This window comes from Bos javanicus, chromosome 23, assembly GCF_032452875.1.
Source record: "Bos javanicus breed banteng chromosome 23, ARS-OSU_banteng_1.0, whole genome shotgun sequence".
Lineage (NCBI taxonomy): Eukaryota > Metazoa > Chordata > Mammalia > Artiodactyla > Bovidae > Bos > Bos javanicus.
The window spans coordinates 32164120-32184808 of NC_083890.1; the positions used below are offsets into that span (position 1 = coordinate 32164120).

Genomic DNA, 20689 nt, shown 5'->3' on the forward strand with positions numbered 1-20689 from the left:
TAGCAGAAATCCGCTTCCTATTTTCCATTTATCTTTCTTGTTTTCAGGTTTTAAAATGCCTGAGCCAGCCAAGTCCGCTCCTGCCCCGAAAAAGGGCTCCAAGAAGGCGGTGACCAAGGCCCAGAAGAAAGATGGGAAGAAGCGCAAGCGCAGCCGCAAGGAGAGCTATTCTGTGTATGTGTACAAGGTGCTGAAGCAGGTCCACCCGGACACTGGCATCTCGTCCAAGGCCATGGGCATCATGAACTCCTTCGTCAACGACATCTTCGAGCGTATTGCGGGCGAGGCATCGCGCCTGGCGCATTACAACAAGCGCTCGACCATCACCTCCAGGGAGATCCAGACGGCTGTGCGCCTGCTGTTGCCCGGGGAGTTAGCCAAACACGCCGTGTCCGAGGGTACCAAGGCTGTCACCAAGTACACCAGCTCCAAGTAAACTTGCCAAGTAAGCGTCTTTACACCTAACCCCAAAGGCTCTTTTAAGAGCCACCCACGTGTGCACAGAGAGAGCTGTAATCTATGTACGATAGACTTTCATTAATGGGCCTAAGGACTGACGGAACTAGTACGTTAATCTGAATGAGAAATTATAAAAAACTGAAAAGGGGGCTGGTGTATTGTAATATTAGTTTAAGAGGCTTGCAATTCGACAAGTCTCCATTACAGCTGAACTGAGGACTAGTAATGGAAAGCGGGGAAACTAGGCGGGCTGAGGAAAAGGGCTGCAATTGTATTTAGCATACAGTGTGAAGCACCCAAAATTCCCAAACCAGGCAGTCGCTGGGCGGGACGGGTTGAGGGAGGGGAAGAGCGCACCTCGGAGTAACGTTTCCATTCTCTTAAAAAAGGTGAGTAGACTAAAGGCATAAAATCTGCTACAAAGGAAACAAAAACCCTGTGTTCTTCAGTGTTCAGTTTTCTCTGACACCTAAGAAAAATACAGAGGCCTGTCTGACGCTTGCTAGTCAGGCCTCCGTTGGAACAGCTCCACAATCACTGGCTGCCTAACCTGGAAGGTATGCTAAAAAATGATGTGCAGCCCTGGCCTAAATAACGTAGAAGTGTAAATATAGGTCAATGGCATATGCTTTTCACACCAGCTCCTCAAACTATGTTTCCAAGTCCCTTAACAGCTGTCATAGGATTTTTTTTCTATACCTCTAGTTAGCCTGCCCCATGCTTGAGGATCCAAATCAGACCAACCTCTCCTCACTGCCTAATCTGTTTACCCAAAATAGGTTCAAACATGGGTTTGAAAATTAGGTTCAAACATAGGTTCAAAAAACCCACGCTGCCTACAAGATTTTTATTTCGTTCTCTTCCTGTTTTCCTCACATATAAATTCTGGTTTGTCTTTGTTGGATGAAGTAATTCTTGCTTGATTTCTCTTCAGTACAAGAGCAGGCTGGCTAATCATTAACACTTGACAGTTTATTTCTGAAAAGTCCACCGAGACATTGTTTACCTGAGTCCTACCTTAGGAATCAATAGAAATGTGACCTGAATATATACCTCGTCTAGCCCTGGGCACTTTTGAGTTTCCTGTTTCTCTTCCCTTGGCTGCATGCTGAAATTTATTTTTGCCCAGTTTGCTTCTTGATTTGGTGTTTAGATTGGATACACATTAGTGGTTTTATGATTAGATCATTAAGTGATTGGCGCAGTGGTAAAGAATTCACTCCACCTGCCTCTGGAGGAGATGCAACCATCCCTGGATCAAGAAGATCCCCTGGATCTTGTAGATCTTCTTGGAGTAGGAAATGGCCACCCACTCCAGTATTCTTGCCTGGAAAATTGACTGAAGGACTGAGCCTGAGCAACTGATCGCCCATGCACAGTAAGAGATTTTGTTACTGTTGAGTCGCCAAGTTGTGTCCAACTCTTTGTGACCTCATGAGCTCTAGACTGCCAGGGTCCTTTCTCCATGGGATTTCCAGGCAAAAATACTGGAGTGGGTTGCCATTTGCTTCTCCAAGGAACTTCCGGACCCAGATATTGAACCTGAGGCTCCTGCCAAGTCTCTTGCATTATAGGTGGATTCTTCACCCCTGAGTCACCTAATTGGTGGCAAAGCACAAGGTCGAATTTGGTTCATTTCTTAATCTTTTGGGGGTTGTTTGAGGATTCTTATATAATCTCTGGCAATTGAGAACACAGGATCAGGAAGCTGGTGTTTATCTTTCTAGCCTTTGATGGGATCCACTGTATTTGGTGTTTTGTGTCTATATACTGTGTGTTCTTTTAACTAAAAATCAGAGTTTCTTTCAAAACTGTTTCTGTGATTACTCAATACGAGTCCAAATAATTGTTTTTATATGCAAAAGCAATATTCCTGCTTCAAAAATAATGTAAATATAAAATGGCCACCTAAAACTTTTTACCTTAATAAAGTTGTAGACCCAACAGAAAACTGAAGGAAAAAAAAAACAAGGAAATAGAATCTTCTTCATGGAATTGGCCTGTCTTGGTATCCTGAAGCCTCAAAAGTTTATGATTCAGTAATTCAAAAATAATAATAATAATAAATTGTCTCTTCTTTAAGTAAAGTTAGAGAGGAGAGAGAAGAAATATGCTATTATAAATAGAGCTATTGAATTACGTTAAAAAAGAGAGAGAGCACTTCCAATACCTGTTTTAAAACAAACATTTAATAGTTTACAATCCTTAAAGAGTTCATTGTGAGGGATGTGGTCCTGGAAACTAGAATTTCCTACCAACCTTTGAAGGATATGAGAGACTTTACTCATATTCTGAGCGATGGTGTTCCCCAAGGCATTTCTAATCATAATCACATTTGTTTGTTTAACCGATTAACATACTTAAATCTCTGTGCTGTTTTTAAATTAAATATCTTTAATTTTTGTTACATTTCACAATTAGCTCCTCTAAAAATTGTACGGGTGATTGAGAATCTTAAAGCTTTATGAATACAAATAATTTTAAAGAAATTATCTACTTCAGCAGGAAATTTTAAAAATTATAATGTAAACTCAAATTTTAAATAGCTTATATAAAGGCTAAACACATCAATTTAAAATAAGAGGAAAATCAAATTCTCCTGATTCTTTAAATGTGGCTACATCTTAAGTGGTTACTCAGGCAAAAAAATACAAAGTTTAACTGGATTTAATTAGTGGTGATTGTTAACAAGTTATGAGATAAGAAACAGAACTACTCCACTATCTTCAAACAACTTAAATATTTTAATACATGGCATGTAATTCTATAGGAAAAAGTCAAATATTTCTAATATAACTTTTTGGATAAATTTACTGGCTTAAAATTTTGCTTTACAAAATGGATCTATGTCTTTTTATTTATTATTGTCATAATGTAAAAGTAATGTTACCATAATATTCTAGTTAACACAAGTTTAGGGATTATTTTCTTTCAAAAAAAAAGAGCTAATTTAAATTTGCTAAGTTACTTCAACTCGGTTTAGTGATTAGATGAGTTAACATCTATTTATTTAAAATTCTACATTATGTTAACCATGCATTGAACTAAATTATCACAAGATAGTGATAAAGTGGATAGGTAATGTCACTTTTAAAATGGAATTATTTTTTATAAGATTACAAATCATATTGAATCAGTGTGTCAACTTAAATCGTGAATTCAAAGTTTATAGATACTACAAAATTTAGGTGGTATTAAATTGAGTAAATGAATGCCTAATCTTTGGATAGCTGAGCAATTTCTAAATTGGAGAGTACAAAATACACATCACTAAAAACAATTAGAACTGTGCAAGCCTTTTATTTTTACACAGTTGAGAATGATCATAGATTAATAGGTTAGAGAGCATATAGATGCCTTCGGAGAATGGGAATATGTATGCTTGTTTTTGGCACTTTAAATTTGTAAAGGGTGTAAGTAAAGGATACATGTGAGCCCAGAGAACAAGGAAGGTTTTGAATGGCCTCCCAGTTTCTTTATGCCTGTGAGGGAATACAATTGCCTGCTTCCTAAAAGGGCTGTTGTTAATACAAACAGCTCTGACTCTAACCAAGTACTATAGCTACAGAGAAACACAAATCTATACACAGACAATGGCTATGTTTGGTCTATTCATTTAATGGGAAGTTGTTATTGTTCATTCAGGTGACATGTGTGTGTAAGTCACTCAGTTGTGTCTGACTTCTTGCGACTCCGTGGCTCCTCTGTCCATGGAATTCCCCAGGCAAAAATACTGGAGTGGGTTGCCATTCCCCTCTCCAGGGTATCATCCTTATCCAGGGATCAAACCTGGGTCTCCTGCATTGCAGGCAGATTTTTACCATCTGAACCACTGGGGAAGCACGCATTAATGTAGTAAATTCAATTTAATATGTGCTGTCTTATTTATGCTAATAAAGTAAATGCACCTTAAAGCTGCTGTTAAAAACTTTGAATTTATAATTATATTTATCAACCATCCCCTCAATAAAAATTGACTATCCAAATCTCTCATAACTGTTGGTAAAACCACCCACAGACTTTATAGTCATGTAGCCAAAAATAACTCCAACAGCAAGCACAAACTAGTTCAGATTTTACAAAAATGTTGATTAGCTCAAAGACATAACAAGTGATTGAATCTTGCCTTATCTCCAATTAGTATAACTTGAAAAACCATAAAGGTGGGACAGTGAACATTAACAAGCCAATTTCATGTTATTGTTTCAAAATATATGGATTTTTTTTTTACAACCTGGGAATATCTGTAATCCTTTTAAATAATAAAAAATGAGATCATAGATAAAATATTAGAACATATCAATCTATATGACCCACTAACTGCTAAGGAGATAATACAAATAATTTAAAGTATAATTACCCAAAAGATTTAATTTTTACTATAAAAATAAAAATTTTATTTTTACTATACCAAAATTTTACTTCTAACCAAAATAATAATGATAATATGATCTACATCTGAGTAGTCTCAAACTCTTATCATTTGAAATTGTACTGAAAATTCCATGTGACTTGTTTTTTCTTCACTTGACATGTTTCAATTATCAGATGTTTCCTGAAACTAATGTTAGCTACATTTGTCATATATAAAATAAATGCAGTCTACACGAAGACTTCAACAGACACACCTCTATCTAATATAAAATTAAAAGTTGTATTAAAAGAGACATTTTTTAAAAATGTCAACTTTTAACAATGCTATGCTTTGCTTAGTCATGTCTGACTCTTTGCAACCCCATGGACTATAGCCCACCAGTCTCCTCTGTTCATGGCGATTCTCCAGGCAAGAATACTGGAGTGGGTTGCCATGCCCTCCTCCAGGGGATATTCCCAACCCAGGTATCCTGAGTTGCAGGCAGATTCTTTTTACCACCTGAGCCACACGGAAGCCCTTAATAATGCTAGAAAAGGCCATTTCCAGTATTTTAAACTATGAGTGTTTTTAAGCTTCAGGACAAATGGATTATTTTTTTCACATAGTTAACACATTTAGAATTTTACCACTTGGATATACACTCCCATTGGAAAGTGAATCTGGAGGCTTACTAAAAGATTTTCAGAATTTTGGAGGTAGGAAGTTTTCCTCTTAAGATTCTACAGATCCAGATGAGATCTAGAATAGATCGCTTTTTCCTTCTTCCTTTTGTGTTACTCTTTGACCTTTTCTCCATTATCTGTTTTTTCAATGATTAGATTTCAGATTTGTTCTTCCCAAGTATTAGAAGACTCTCTGTGTTTGGCTTTCCCAGGTGCTGCAGTGCCTGCCAAGGCGGGAGTCACATGAGACATGGGTTTGAGTCATGGGTTGGGAAGATCTCCTGAAGGAGGAAATGGTAACTCACTCCAGTATTCCTGCCTGGAAAATTCCATGGACAGAGGAGCCTGGCCAGCTACAGTACACGGGATCATTACTGAGAGAATGAGGACTCACAAGTATTTGAAAATAATTTTAAATCCTTAGAATGTAGTCCTCTGTACCTTGACTAAACGTTCTTGAACAAAAGACTGTGTACTCCATAATCTATTTCTGAGTATGGCTTAAGTAGTTAAAACTGCAATTAGAAAAAATGACACTTATTTAACTTAATTCCATGAAAATGATCTTTGAGAACTGTTCTTCTATTTTCAGTTCAGTTTAGTTCAGTTCAGTCGCTCGGTCATGTCCAATTCTCTGTGACCCCATAGACTGCAGCACACCAGGCCTCCCTGTCCATCACCAACTCCAGGAGCTTACTCAAACTCGTCCATTGAGTCAGTGATGCCACCCAACCATCTCATCCTCTGTCATCCCCTTCTCCTTCTGCCTTCAATCTTTCCCAGCATCAGGGTCTTTTCAAATGAGTCAGTTCTTTGCATCAGGTGGCCAAAGTACTGGAGTTTCAGCTTCAGCATCAGTCCTTCCAATGAATATTCAAGACTGCTTCCCTTTAGGATGGACTGGTTGGATCTCCTTGGAGTCCAAGGGACTCTCAAGAGTCTTCTCCAACACCACAATTCAAAAGCATCAATACTTCGGTGCTCAGCTTTCTTTATAGTCCAACTCTTACATCCATACATGACTACTGGAAAAACCATAGCTTTGACTAGATGGACCTTTGTTGGCAAAGTAATGTCTCTGCTTTTAATAAGCTGTCTAGGTTGGTCACACCCCACTCCAGTACTTTGCCTGGAAAATCCCATGGATGGAGGAGCCTGGTAGGCTGAAGTCCATGGGGTCGCTAAGAGTCGGACACGACTGAGCGACTTCACTTTCACTTTTCCCTTTCATGCATTGGAGAAGGAAATGGCAACCCACTCCAGTGTTCTTGCCTGGAGAATCCCAGGGATGGAGGAGCCTGGTGGCTGCCTTCTATGGGGTCACACTGAGTCAGACACGACTGAAGTGACTTAGCAGCAGCAGTTAGCAGCTAGGTTGGTCATAACTTTTCTTCCAAAGAGCAAATGTCTTTCAATTTCATGGCTGCAGTCACCATCTGTGGTGATTTTGGAGCCCAAAAAATAAAGTCTGTCACTGTTTCCATTGTTTCCCCATCTATTTGCCATGAAGTGATGGGAATGGATGCCATGATCTTCATTTTCTGAATGTTGAGTTTTAAGCCTACTTTTTCACTCTCTTTCACTTTCATCAAGAGGCTCTTTAGTTCTTCTTCACTTTCTGCCATAAGGGTAGTATCATCTGCATATCTGACGTTATTGATATTTCTCCTGGCAATCTTGATTCCAGCTTGTGCTTCTTCCAGCCCAGCGTTTCTCATGATGTACTCTGCATAGAAGTTAAATAAGCAAGGTGACAATATACAGCCATGACGTACGCCTTTTCCTATTTGGAACAAGTCTGTTGTTCCATGTCCAGTTCTAACTGTTGCTTCTTGAACTGCATACAGATTTCTCAAGAGGCAGGTCAGGTGGTCTGGTATCCCATCTCTTGAAGAATTTTCCACAGTTTATTGTGATCCACACAGTCAAAGGCTTTGGCATAGTCAATAAAGCAGATGTAGATGTTTTTCTGGAACTCTCTTGCTTTTTCGATGATCCAGCAATGTTGGCAATTTGATCTCTGGTTCCTCTGCCTTTTCTAAATCCAACTTGAATATCTGGAAGTTCATGGTTCACGTACTGTTGAAGCCTGGCTTGGAGACATTTGAGCATTACTTTGCTAGCGTGTGAGATGAGTGCAATTGTGCAGTAGTTTGAGCACTCTTTGGCATTGCCTTTCTTTGGGATTGGAATGAAAACTGACCTTTCCCAGTCCTGTGGCCCCTGCTAGTTTTCCAAATTTGCTGGCATATTGAATGCAGCACTTTCACAGCATCGTCTTTTAGAATTTGAAATAGCTCAACTGGAATTCCATCACCTCCACTAGCTTTGTTCGAAGAGATCTCTAGTCTTTCCCATTCTATTGTTTTCCTCTATTTCTATTTCTTCTATTTAAGACCTATCAATTAAGTACTTGAAGTTTAAAGAGTTTTCAAATATTTCTTATTATATATGTGATTGCCCTCATGAACTTTTTGTTCTCCTCCTCTGTTTAATGTGCAGATGACAAAATGTTCCAAAGAGGAGACTAAAACCCACTACAACTGACAATAAGAGTCTTGATCAAAGTGGGGAAGTTGATAGACTTTGATGCTGGAAATGGTGAAGATATAGCCTATCTAAAATGAAAATACTGATTGAGAGTTGGTGGAATATATTACACAGAGGCAGCCTGTCACATTATGCTTCATAGCCAATCTTGAGAATTTATAGAGAATCATCATTATTTTTAAATCCTCTTTGATCTATGTAAGAACAGATTGTCCACAGTGAACTCTTTCCTACTGAAAATAATGTACAAACATGATATCCTCTTCATGGACAGTCTGCAGGCATTTTGTTCCTTCTTTCTATTATATAGACATCTTTTTTGACCTTTTTGGATGAAATAATCTATTGTTTGACATACCTTATACACAAGTAAACAGTGTGCTAATAATTAATAGAACAACTTTGAATTACTGTTTGACAGACCTACTATTCTGAGCCTGTGGGGTGATAATAATTACCTACTTATGAAGATAGGGTGAGGATTAAATGAAATGACAAGTTAAAATATTTGTCCTAGAAATGATATGATGCCAGTAAAGTGACAGCACAGTATTGCTCCCTGATGACTAAAGTGTAGCCCCTGGAGACAGAACCTCCGAATTTAACTCCCAGCTTGCCAACTATTAGCTGTAAGACTGATGCAAGCCATTAATCTCTCTGTGCTTCTTCTCTATCTTGAGGATGATAGTGATAGCACGTACCTTCTAGATGTTTGTGACGATCAAAGACCTTTAATGAAAAAAAACCAAACACCTTTAATGCATAGAACACACTTTGAAGAGTGCCTGGCCCATAGTAGGTGCTCACTTTTTGTGTGATGTTTGACAAGTTTCACTTATATCCTTCTTTACATCCTAAAGGGAACTAAGGCAGCTTATGACCGAAGACCTTGATAGGAATTTCAAAAGCAATATGAAAAGATTGCCAGTGGATTCCACTGAATTTACATTGGCCCAACAAGTTGAACGAACATGCATTTTCTTTCTCCATTTATACTTGATTAGGTCCCTAAGCATATACCTAAGGACATAAAGAATGATAGCTATCATTTGTCTTGAAACTTCCAGATTTGTAAAGATGTATAGATTCAGTACTTTGCAGTCCAACAGACCTAAATTCAAAAGCATTTAAAATGAGTTAGCTTTTCCAAACTTTCACCTTGTGCAATCCTGGATGACTAAGCATAAAAATAAATTGGGTCAAATACACAGTTGCCTAGACTCTGATTAATCTTTTTGGACTCTGAAAATCAGCTTGATGTATCCTTAGGTACTATGCTATGCTATGCTAAGTCACTTCAGTCGTGTCCGGCTCTGTGTGACCCCATAGACGGCAGCCCACCAGGCTCCCCCGTCCCTGGGATTCTCCAGGCAAGAACACTGGAGTGGGTTGCCATTTCCTTCTCCAATGCATGAAAGTGAAAAGTGAAAGTGAAGTTGCTCAGTCGTGTCTGACCCTCAGCGACCCCATGGACTGCAGCCTATTGTAAATTAGGAAAAAGAAAGTAAATTTGGAGAATCAGCAACTTTCTTATTGTCCCACCTCAGTTCTGAGAGAGGAAAATGAGGCTTTGATTTGCTTATTTAAAGACTCACATAACCTTATCATCTAATAAGCAATTTGTATTGTAATTAATAGTAAGAGCTAGTTTTGTCTTTCTATGGGTATTCATGGTGTTAGATGTCCCAGCTGCAGGCTCAGAGAGATGAAGGAACAAAAATGCTGAGGCTTGTCTCATTCTGTGAGGAAACTGACATAGATAGAGGAGGAGATAGATACTGGGGTAAAACCTTGATCTTATCACTTTCAGCCCAAGTTCTCGAACAGTAAAAGAATTGGCTTCAAAAGCAATAAAGATAAAACCTTATTCTCATTTTCTTTTTTCTCTCCTCTACTCCTCCTCTTCTTTGTTTTTCTTTATTTTCTTTTCACTTTTTTCCCTAATATAATAGATCTTATCTCAGTTGTAGGACAAGATATAAAAACATCAAAGATTTAAATGTGCCCTTTTTATTGTTGGATTTGCATGAACAGTTCAGATGATAAATGTTACTCACTAGATTTTTAAACACATGCATTTTGGCTTTAGTGCACTGAAATACATATATTTTTTAAAATTGAAAGAAATAAATACAATTACATATTTAAGAATTCTACAGAGATGATGCAAGTTCTGAGATCTTGAAAGGAAGAATGCCTGCTAGCCTCCAAGGTGAGTCAAGGATACCAGCGAGCATCAGGGTGAAAGTTTTTTGGAGGTTCTGGAAAGTGCTCAGTATCTTTGACTCTAAACATTCGAGACTGAGCCTGACTCCATCAATTCTAGACATAAATAGTGTGAGTGGATTGGATTTTTTTTTCCTGCATTCATATTTTTATGAGATATTTTTAGATAGTTTTGGTTTACAACAAAATTGAGAAGGAGGTACAGAGATTTCTAAAATATCCCCTACCTCCCCCACCACACACACACACACACACACACGTAGCCTTGCCCATTATCAACATCACTCATCAGAATGGTATATATATACATTTTAACCAACCAAGGATGAGCTTATATTGACACAACAGCATGATCACCCACAGTCTGTAGTTGACCTTAGGATTCATTCTTGATGTTGTAGGTTTTATGGGTTTGGTCAAATGTCTAATGACATACTTACATTTACTGACATGAAACACAATTTGATGGGCTCTTCCCCCTGCCCTCTGTCTGTGGTCTCTTTCTCTCATGTTCTATACTGCAGTCAGATTTGCACGTGCTTTGTTTTTCTTGGTTTTTAGCCTCCCACATATGCTAGAACTCCCTCTTTGATATTTCTACCACAGAAGGAATGTAGACAGAGTAGCACTGTAGACAGAGTTGAATGTAGACAGGATGGTCTAAGGAAGGGTTCCTTCCCTTTCTCCTTTGGCTCTATGGACCATCCTCTGGTTCTTGTTCATTTAGAGGCTAAGGAGCCATCTTCAGTGATGATCTCTTGGAAAAAGACAGTCACTGTCCTCTTGGAGCTTACATCTCAGCTAGGGAAGATAGGCAACAAGCAATAGTTACAATAAGTAATTATATAGAATATGAGAAAGGAATTAGTGCTATTGAAAGGGAAAATGTAAAACAGGGGAATCAAGAGGATCAGTAGATATAATTTGTACATTAGCACTCATTAAAATGTTCAATATAATAAGAGTAGCTAATACTAGTGTAGCACTTAGTATGAGCCAGCTACTAGTCTAAGTGCTTTCCTCTGTTAACTCAGTTTATTCTCAAACAATAAAATGTTAGTTGCAAAGTGCTTACCCAGCTCTTGGAGGAAGACCCAGGAATGAGAAAAAGACGAGAAATCAAAGTCCTATACAATCTACTTTTGAAGTGTCTCGAGTACTTGTCTCTTCTTCTAGCACCCAAAGAGGAGTTAGAAAATGCACTTTGTAACAACCCAAGAAAGAGACTAAGCATTTGGGTATATTTCCATTAGATGCTTGATTTGGCTTATTGAAAAGTGGGGAATGACTTCATCTGCCAGCAGCCCAGAGGGACGAGCATCTGAGAGAAGGGAGGCTTCTGGGAACTGTTAAAACTGCTTAATGTGGGAATAACAAGCTGGAACTCATCAACCTGTTGTCATGCAAGCGCCTTCCTCATTCCTCATAAGCGGTTCCACAAGGCTCACCACAAAGCACCTCACCCTCAAAAATCCGCATCGCCTGGCCTTTGTCACTATGTCTCCTTTGTGAAAAGCCCTAACACTCTTTCCTCACCTGATAAATGAGTACCCGCCCTTCAAGACTGAACTCAAACCTGACTTACTGGACACAAACTAGATCATGCTCATCTTTTATTTACAAGTGCACACAGACTTAAGCATTGGAGGGTTTGGGTTTACTGTAGAGGATGGCACACCATCCAACAGCTGTCCCACCTGGGAAACTCAATCTCTCCAAGCCTTAATTTCCTCAACTATAAACCACGGAGTACCATTATAGGTACCTCAGAAGCTTGTGCAAGAGTAAATCCATTGGTACCTATAAAGTGGTTAGAGCACTGCCCAGCACAGAACAGACACCCAAAGAACATTAGCCATTGTGATTATTGTTGTTCTGAGTCAGTATCAGATATTTGATGAATTATAGAAGTGAATTAATCAATCAATCTTTCTTTTTACAGGAGGAGCAAATGGGCTTTAGAAAAGTATTTTCCCACTACTGGTCACCGCTGGACTTTATTATATCTCAAAAATAAGTCAATGAAAATGACTGATACCAGAAGCAGATAAAAGATATTTTCAACAATCATAGAAAAATCAATGAGAACCTGGCTAAGGCATTTATTTTGAGTATAAAAATTTTTAATGGCTATTTGAGAAATTTGCAAGAAGAAAAATACATAACAGAAAATTAAATCTTAGTATCTCTTTTCTATATGTATATAAGACCTATGAATATATAAATATGAACATATATGAGATTCATCTATAAAAATATATGTCATTTAAAAACCAAATTTAAGTATCATGCTATGTATGTACATATATCGAGTTTTCTAGGTAATATGCCTAGAAACACATTTTTTAATGGGTATATTATTACTTATGCAAGTAGTCCTCTGTTACTGGCTATTTAGATTGTGTTCCATTTTTATGCATTATAAATCATATAGGCCACACTTCTTTGTATGTAAATCTCTGTTTAAATATTTATTTCCTTAGAATAGACTTCTGGAAGTAGAATACTAAATCCCAAGGTAAAATCATTTTTTAATGTTCTTAATATATACATTGTCAAATTGCCTTTCAGAAGGACTGTGCCAGTTTATAATCCCAGTATAATTTAAAAATTCTTGTTTTCATAGCTGTCATTTTTACTGAGAACACTTTTAAAGCATTGTTAACCAGATAGATTAAAAAAAAATTGAACTGTAATTTCCTTTATTATGAATAGAGGTAGTATTTTTTCCCATGCCTTTATTAGCCATGACCCCATAAAAAATAAACTGCTGTAAAATAATGGACATGCCTGCAATCATTCCATGGGAAATCACCGTGTAAAGAATAAGTAGGTAGGATCTTAGGTTAAGATCAAGAAACAACTATTTATCAGGTGCCTCCTCTGTCCAGGACAATGCTGGAATAATGAACCATGTTTGGCCCTGTGTAACTAAAACTGCTTTTACCTACATTGTTTCATATAAGCCTCCTAACCAGTGCATGAGAAAAGTGTGACTATGGATTGACTTATGCACTGCCCCTCTCCAAATTAATTTACTAAGACCCTAACCCCTTTTGTTAACTATATTTGGAGACAGAGCTTTTAGGAGGTAATTTAGGTTAAAGAGGTCATAAAGATGGGTCCCTAATCCAATAGGATTCCAGGTCTCACAAGAAGAGAAAGAGGGAGCCATCACTCTTCTGGTGCGCATGCACTAAAGAAAGACTGTATAAGGACACAGTAAGAAGGCAGCCGTCTATAGGATAGGAAAAGAGGTGTCACCGGAACCTGACCATGCTGGCACCCTGGCCTTTCCTAGCCTCCAGAGCTGTGAAGAAATAAATTTCTATTGTTTATGCCACCAGTCTATTTTGTTTGAGTAGCCTGAGAAGACTAAGAGTGAGATGGGAGAAGCAGAGCCTTTTGAAGATAGACTTCTTGAAATAAAGTCCCAGCTTTCTTGCTCACTAGCTCTAAGACTTTAGGCAAGTTATGTGACTTTTCTGTGACTCAGGTTCCTCATATATAAAATGAATTCCTACATTTTTTACTATTTGAGGGAAAAATATTTGGGACAACGATTCTCACATATATACTGTATATATGTGTGAGCTTGTTTTTATGGTATATTTTAGATTTATAATGCAAAATATGAATCTTTTTTCTATGGATATTAAATTATGGAATCTAAGAATTTTTTAAAATTCCATTCTTTGTTATTTTTACAGCAATGATATATTCTGTCCATTCCATAACCCAACCCTAAATCACTGACAATTAATGGCACAACCTCTAAGGGATCACCAAAGTTCAGGGAAACCAAATACACGTTAAAAGAGAGTCCTCAGTAAGCTGTAATCTAAGGAGAAAAAATTTTCAAAGGGTCAGAATGTATTAGTAGGCTGTGAAATCAATCTCATGATTTACAACTAGCATTTTTAAAAAATAAAATAAACGATTAAAATATATCAGAGAACCCTTAAGGTAGCATTGTTTTCAGAGTTTTTGTTTCAGATGTTTGTGTGTATGTGCACATGTGGGTGCATGGATGTGAAGCAAAGAGAGTGAAAGAGATTTTTCTATTTTACTTTGCAATTAGAAGTTTGCAAGTCTCACCATCTGATTTCTTCTGAAGTATTTCAGAAGAAGAAGTATTACATTATCGTAGTCATTCTTTCCCCACAGCTCTGTAGACACACATGCCAGGCCAGTCCTTTTAGAGATCTGGGTCTGTGGTTTCCAAGGAGCTCTTCATATCAGGGTTCCTGCCTCACATTTTATATTAAGGGGAGGGATTGTATCTGTTTCCTTGAGGGTTTTTTGTTTTTTTTTACAGTGAAGTGTCAAGGAGATGGGGGTGGACATAGGGGTAAGGTTTCAACTAATGAAACCAGAAACAAAACTCAGTTTAGGACGCCAGCCACAAGGGGACCTGATTTTGGCCAAGCAGATATCATGCGTGAGATCCATATTATTTACTTCATGCTTGAGGGTCTGCTATCAAGCTGTAGAGACTGAGAAGTTGTTTTAGTCACAAACAATCCACATGCCTGTAGATCATGGTTTACTAGATTGTGTTTGCCCAAATAAGGTGGTACCCTGAAGTTTTTTCAACAATTCTAAAAGCATCTTTAAAGTCTGCAGTGAGACTTCTAAGATATCTGTGTTACTTCCCTCATGCACATAAATAATTTTCAACTAGAATAAAGGTGTGAATAACTTATTTTCTCCACCGACTGGAAGCCAACCATATGGAAAACCACTCAGGAAACATAAGATAAGTCTGTCGTTTAAAATTACTTTTATAGTTATAAGGAAAAGAGGAAGTTTTGTTCTTCTCTTTAAATTGTGGTGACAATTGAGAGCTTTATTGAATAGCTTTGGCATACAGAGTCATTTTTCATTAAAAACTGAAAAGGCATCTGAAATCTGTATCTCTATGAATTATTCAGCAGTAGAACCTGGGCAATTCCGTGCAAGAGATTTTTGAGCTATTCAATTTTTGGAAGTGAAACAAACACAAATGCTCCTCCCCCAAGGGGCGGGGGCGGTGCCTGAGCGATGAACCAATCACAGCGCGCCCTGCCCTATATAAGGCCCTGAGGGTCTCCTCCCCTACAACCAGCGACACTTTAGCGAGTACTGGCAGAATGATATGTTCTGTTTTTCTTTGCTGTTATGTCCGAGACGGCGCCTGCCGCTCCAGCCGTCCAGGTTCCGGCTTCCATGGACAAACCTCAAGCGAGGAAGCGGGTAAAGAAGCCAGTTGGCTTGACGGGTGTAAATCGGAAGACAGCAAGCGCATCAGTGTCCAAGTTGATTACTGAGGCACTTTCGGTCTCCCAGGAGAGAGCTGGCATGTCCTTGACTGCGCTGAAAAAAGCACTATCAGCCGCAGGTTACGATGTGGAGAAAAACAACAGTCGCATTAAGCTGGGTCTCAAAGGCCTGGTGAGCAAGGGAATCCTGGTACAGACTAGGGGTATCGGTGCGTCCGGCTCTTTCAAGCTCAGCAAGAAGGCTGTTCCTGAGCTTTGTAAGGGAAAAGTCAAAAAACCTGCTGCTGCGAAGAATAGGAAGCTGGCCTTATCCAGAGATTCAAAGTCTCCGAAGAATGGTAAAGCCAACAAAAGAGCTAAGAAGCCGAGGGCCACGGCGGCTCAGAAAGCTGCTAGGAACGGGCGGAAAGCTAAAAGAAGCAAAGACAAACAACGGGAAGAGTCCAGTGAAGGCCAGGGCAGGAAAGCCCAAAACTGGGAATCCTAAGCTGACCCTGCAGAAAACTAATACTAGGAAAGCAACAACCAAGAAGTAACATTTCTTCACCAGATTTCATAGAATCCAAAGGCTCTTTTCAGAGCCACCTAAGTAATTTTAGGAGGGTGTAACATCGTTTCCATAAGTGTCTGGAAGACTACTGGTTCTAAGTATTTGATAAATGAACCTGTAATGTGGTGAAATGTATTTTATTGAACATACAGTACAGATACTTTAGCATGGGTACTGTCCAATTCCAGAGAATTGTCCATCCTAACAAAATCAGGGCACATTCCTTAAGTTCTCAAATGCTCTTAGAATACTGGAGGGGGCAGCCATTCTCTAAGAGGATCTTCCCGATGCAGGGATCAAACCCAGGAATCTTGCATTAGCAGGCATATTCTTTACCATCTGCACCACTAGAGAATTCCTCTTCAAAAGCTACTACGTTTAAAGTTTAGGCCTAGTCTCTGAGTGGAGATCTGCCCCATGCCTCAACTATGTTTTACCACGTTTTGTTTTTTTCTTCCCCTAATTCTACTCCAGTATGTACTTTTATGTATCATTCTGTATAAGGGTTCTGAACTCCATATCCATGGACTTAACAGGGGTTAATATACGGAAAGGGGTTAATATACGGAAACAAAGGTCTCGATTTGGGTTAGTGGGAAGTTTTGTGTGTTTTTTTTTTTTTTTAACGTATTAAACATCTTTCCACTGTGATTTTGTGTAAATCAAACGTTTTCGTTTTACAATTTGCAAGAATATTGACATTTTTGTCTTCGTTACCATGAAAGCAGTTAGATTATTTTCTGTATGTTAAGCACATATATTAAAATTTGATTTTGTAATATAGTCAATATAATTGTGGTTGTCAGTGAAGAGAGTGAGTCTTGTTCATATTGCCCTACACAGGCTGAAAAATGTTAAACGATGCATGGAGATGTTGGAGGCTCAATGTAACCTTTAAATTCCAAACCTGCTTGTATTAGGAAAAGCATCTTTTTCACTTTCAACAATTTAGTTTGTTTTTACCTAATTTGTAATTTAGCCTTATTTAAAGATCCTCGTAAATAATACATTTATACTGTTTATCTTGTTTGGGGCCTTGGTATTTGGGGCGACTTAGAACGAAGTCAATGCAAAACTATGTAATTTAAGCAGTTTCACACACAGCCATGTTCTACAGATGATTCACTAGGACATATACTGTCTGAATTCATTTGTATAATCGGACCTCTGAAGAAAAATTATTTCCTGTATGGAAAATAACTACACACAATAGTTTCGATTTGTATAGACTCAGCCACAGCTCGGAACTTTGGGTAAAGTGGCCAGTTTTACGGAGTTGGGATAGTGAAGGAAAATTCTTCACTTGCCGAAAAAGGCAGTTGAGCCCATTTTCTGTACCGGAGACTCACTGCAGAGGAAAAGGAGGCTGGCTTCATCCCACCCAGCAGTGGGCCGGCTGCCAAGCACTACTCGAACCTGTGCGGAACCGGTTAGACCACTCTGTGCCTTTGTTCCAGCGCCCATAAGAGCCGGGTATAAATTGGATTGTTCCGGGTACCGTTATGGAAGCTCTATGCCTTGGCTAACAGGAAACCAGCTTTGTAACGCAGGGGGTTTTTTTCACCACGGTGATAATCGGCCAATGAAAGCTTGTTCGCAAAGAGCCCTCATTTACATAGCTATGTATTGTGTGGGCGGTAATGCGAAGCTTTGTTCCATTAAAACCGCCCGCCAACCAGTTTGAAGGCTGGACATCGGAATGCACAAAACTTAAAGGCTTCAAGTATCTTCAAAGGTGGTTGTTTTACCGCGCCTAAAATCCTATTTCCATTATGAAAAAGTCACACTTCCCAACCCCTCAGAAGTAAACTGCATTGAAGCAGCTCTCTTTCACACAAAATACCTCCTTACTCACATTTCAGTAACGTCCAACAGCTCTTTAGCGAACATTTGGGCGGCCCTGAAAAGGGCCTTTAGTTTTTCTACAGGTTTCAAGCTAGATGTTTTGCTCAACCACCAAAACCGTAAAGGGTACGGCCCTGACGTTTGAGCGCGTAGACCACATCCATGGCGGTAACAGTCTTGCGCTTAGCATGCTCCGTATAGGTGACCGCGTCCCGGATCACATTTTCCAGAAACACTTTCAGCACCCCACGAGTCTCTTCGTAGATAAGACCAGAGATACGTTTGACGCCTCCACGACGAGCCAGACGCCGGATAGCTGGCTTAGTAATACCCTGAATGTTGTCCCGCAAGACTTTGCGATGGCGCTTAGCACCCCCCTTGCCGAGGCCTTTGCCACCCTTCCCACGACCAGACATGGTTGCTGTCGCAATAACTCAAAGGCTTTGACAGTGCCCTTAAATAGCATTCAAGCGGACCTGATTGAAAACAACACGATCAGGTGGCTTTTCCAAATTAGGTCATCAGGGGGTGGGGCAAGAAGGGGGGTATTAACATTTCAGTGTTTTCATTGGTCAGGAAACCTCGGTCTTCAGTGAGCTCCTGGCAGGGGAGGTGGCCTTCAATGAAACGAAAGCATTAGTTTCTCTTTTGTCTTGCACTTTTTTCCTGTGCCTATTCGCAAGTGGAGTGTTTTCTTATCAGCTCAAGGACATGGAGCAAAGAGCTCCACTTCAAATTTCCTTTGCATAACTTTTTGTTGTTGTTCAGTCACTCAGTCGTGTCCGACTCTTTGCGACCTTCACCATCTCCCTGAACTTTCTGGAATTCATGTCCATTGAGTCGGTGATCCTATCCAACCATCTCGTCCTCCCCTTCTGCCTTCAATCATAGCTCGGTAACTAACAAATTAAGGCTTCCCAGGTGGCTCAGTGGTAAAGAATCAGTCTGCCAATGCGGGAGACGCGGGTTCCATCCCTGAATGGAGAAGATCCCCTGGAGGAGCAAATGGCAACGCACTCCAGCATTCTTGCCTGGGAAATCCCATGGACATAGGAGCCTGGCGGGCTACAGTCCATGAGGTCGCAGAGTCGGACACGACTGAGCATGAGCAAGCAAAACTAATAAATTAGATAATGGTTCCTTGGGGAATGTGAAAATAATATGTAAAGGAACATAGAATTATAGGTGATGGGACTTTCCCTTTCAATTCTTTTAATGTTTCAATTTTAAAGGCCGCATTTTAATGAGACGAACTATAAGCCTGGCCATGAAGAGGCTCTGGTACTAAAACTGCTGTGTATGGAAAGAGTAAAAAAATAGAAAAACAATTGCAAATTTCTCCATTCAAACATGTACTGCGTGACTTCTTTTTCGGCAAATACATGGGAGAGAAGGAACTTAAAGATAGGCTTCAGTAATCAGTTGCCCCTGGACCCTCTTCCTGGCCTTCTGCACCTGTCTGATTGGGCTTCAATTCTTAAAAGTTCCTTTCTCTTTTCCATTAATCCTTTCTCAACCTTCTTCAGTTTTAGAGACAAGAAAACATGTTCTGTAGCTGTTGCTGCTGCTACAGTCGTTTAGTCGTGTCCAACTATGTGCGACCCCATAGATGGCAGCCCACCAGGCTCCACCGTCCTTGGGATTCTCCAGGCAAGAACACTGGAGTGGGTTGCCATTTCCTTCTCCAATGCATGAAAGTGAAAAGTGAAAGTGAAGTCGCTCAGTCGTGTCGGACTCTTCGAGACCCCATGGACTGCAGCCTACCAGGCTCCTCCATCCATGGGATTTTCCATGCAAGAGCACTGGAGTGGGGTGCCATTGCCTTCTCCGGATGTTTTGTAGAGTTGGGGATTAATCGTAGGATGGGGCTAATACTTGATTAAGGTCATTTCTAAGCCTACAGGGCCCTCACCTGGGAGGCTTTTGATTAGATTACAGAGGGTTATGGACAGGCTAGTCCCTGTTTTTTTGTTGTTGTTTTTGTTTCTTTTTAAGCAACATAGAACAGAATTGGATCTGAATATGGTTTGAAAAGGACTTCTCAATCAAAAGGTTTCTCTTTAGTTTCCAGTTGCAGCTTTTGAAAATTTCCACAGTAAGAGTCACTCTAGTTAAATTGAAAAAGAAAAAGACTTCTCCCTCCCACCCCGACCCCAATCCTGGTTAATAGATAAATGTCTATTGGTGAGACTTAGAATGAGAATATGGCCTTACACTATAACATCAGACTAAGGCAAAAAGCTAAAAGAGACCCAGTAATGGAGAGGAAAGACCCAGGAGAGGGCAGGAAAGCTCTGCATGGCACAGAGTTTATATCACTTCTAAAATAATTAGGTGGGGTTACATTTTTCTGCCCCAAATTGAGAGTTTTTAGACTCTTGCCTTTCAACACCCTCTCCCACTATGAACCTGCACCTTATAAAGGAGACTTAGCTAGGAAGAAATGTCAAACATTACAGAGGAAAAGTATGAAGTCAGAGTTCATATGTAAACATGAAATCTGCATGTGCTTTTTAATTCATGAAGGTACAATATAGTTCCTTTTTTCTTATTCGCTTTTCCCAATTTCTTCTTTTCTAAACTTTTCTCAATGACATTGACTCAAAAAGTCATGACTGTCAGAATAGAAATATTTAAAGGGTATACACATATAGATTTATGTTAAAAATGTATCCTCCTCTAGGAGCCAGGTGTTACTTGGTCCTGTGGCTTGGAAGAGAATGGGTCACCTGGAACTCATCCTCCAAGTGAACCTAGCATC

General features: G+C 39.4%; 2 protein-coding genes and 1 pseudogene across 2 annotated transcripts; 2 read left to right on the plus strand and 1 right to left on the minus strand.

Moving 5' to 3' along the window:
- The first annotated feature begins 15 nt into the window (after positions 1 to 15).
- LOC133237015 (histone H2B type 1-C/E/F/G/I) lies at positions 16 to 13053 on the plus strand. The gene has a single exon (XM_061399356.1). It carries the CDS (start codon positions 56 to 58, stop codon positions 434 to 436), a length of 381 nt encoding a protein of 126 aa, XP_061255340.1. The 5' UTR covers positions 16 to 55; the 3' UTR covers positions 437 to 13053.
- A 100-nt stretch (positions 13054 to 13153) lies between these two features.
- On the plus strand, positions 13154 to 17863 carry H1-6 (H1.6 linker histone, cluster member). The gene is given in 2 exon segments (XM_061399321.1): positions 13154 to 15968; positions 15970 to 17863. Coding segments are annotated over 2 exon segments (636 nt in total). The 5' UTR covers positions 13154 to 15432; the 3' UTR covers positions 16070 to 17863.
- Positions 17864 to 17970: 107 nt separating this feature from the next.
- Positions 17971 to 20689, minus strand: part of LOC133237033 (uncharacterized) — a 61480-nt pseudogene continuing 58761 nt past the window's right edge.

Coding starts and splice junctions, on each gene's coding strand:
- LOC133237015 (XM_061399356.1), top strand. CDS start 56: ATGCCTGAGCCAGCCAAGTCCGCTCCTGCCCCGAAAAAGGGCTCCAAG.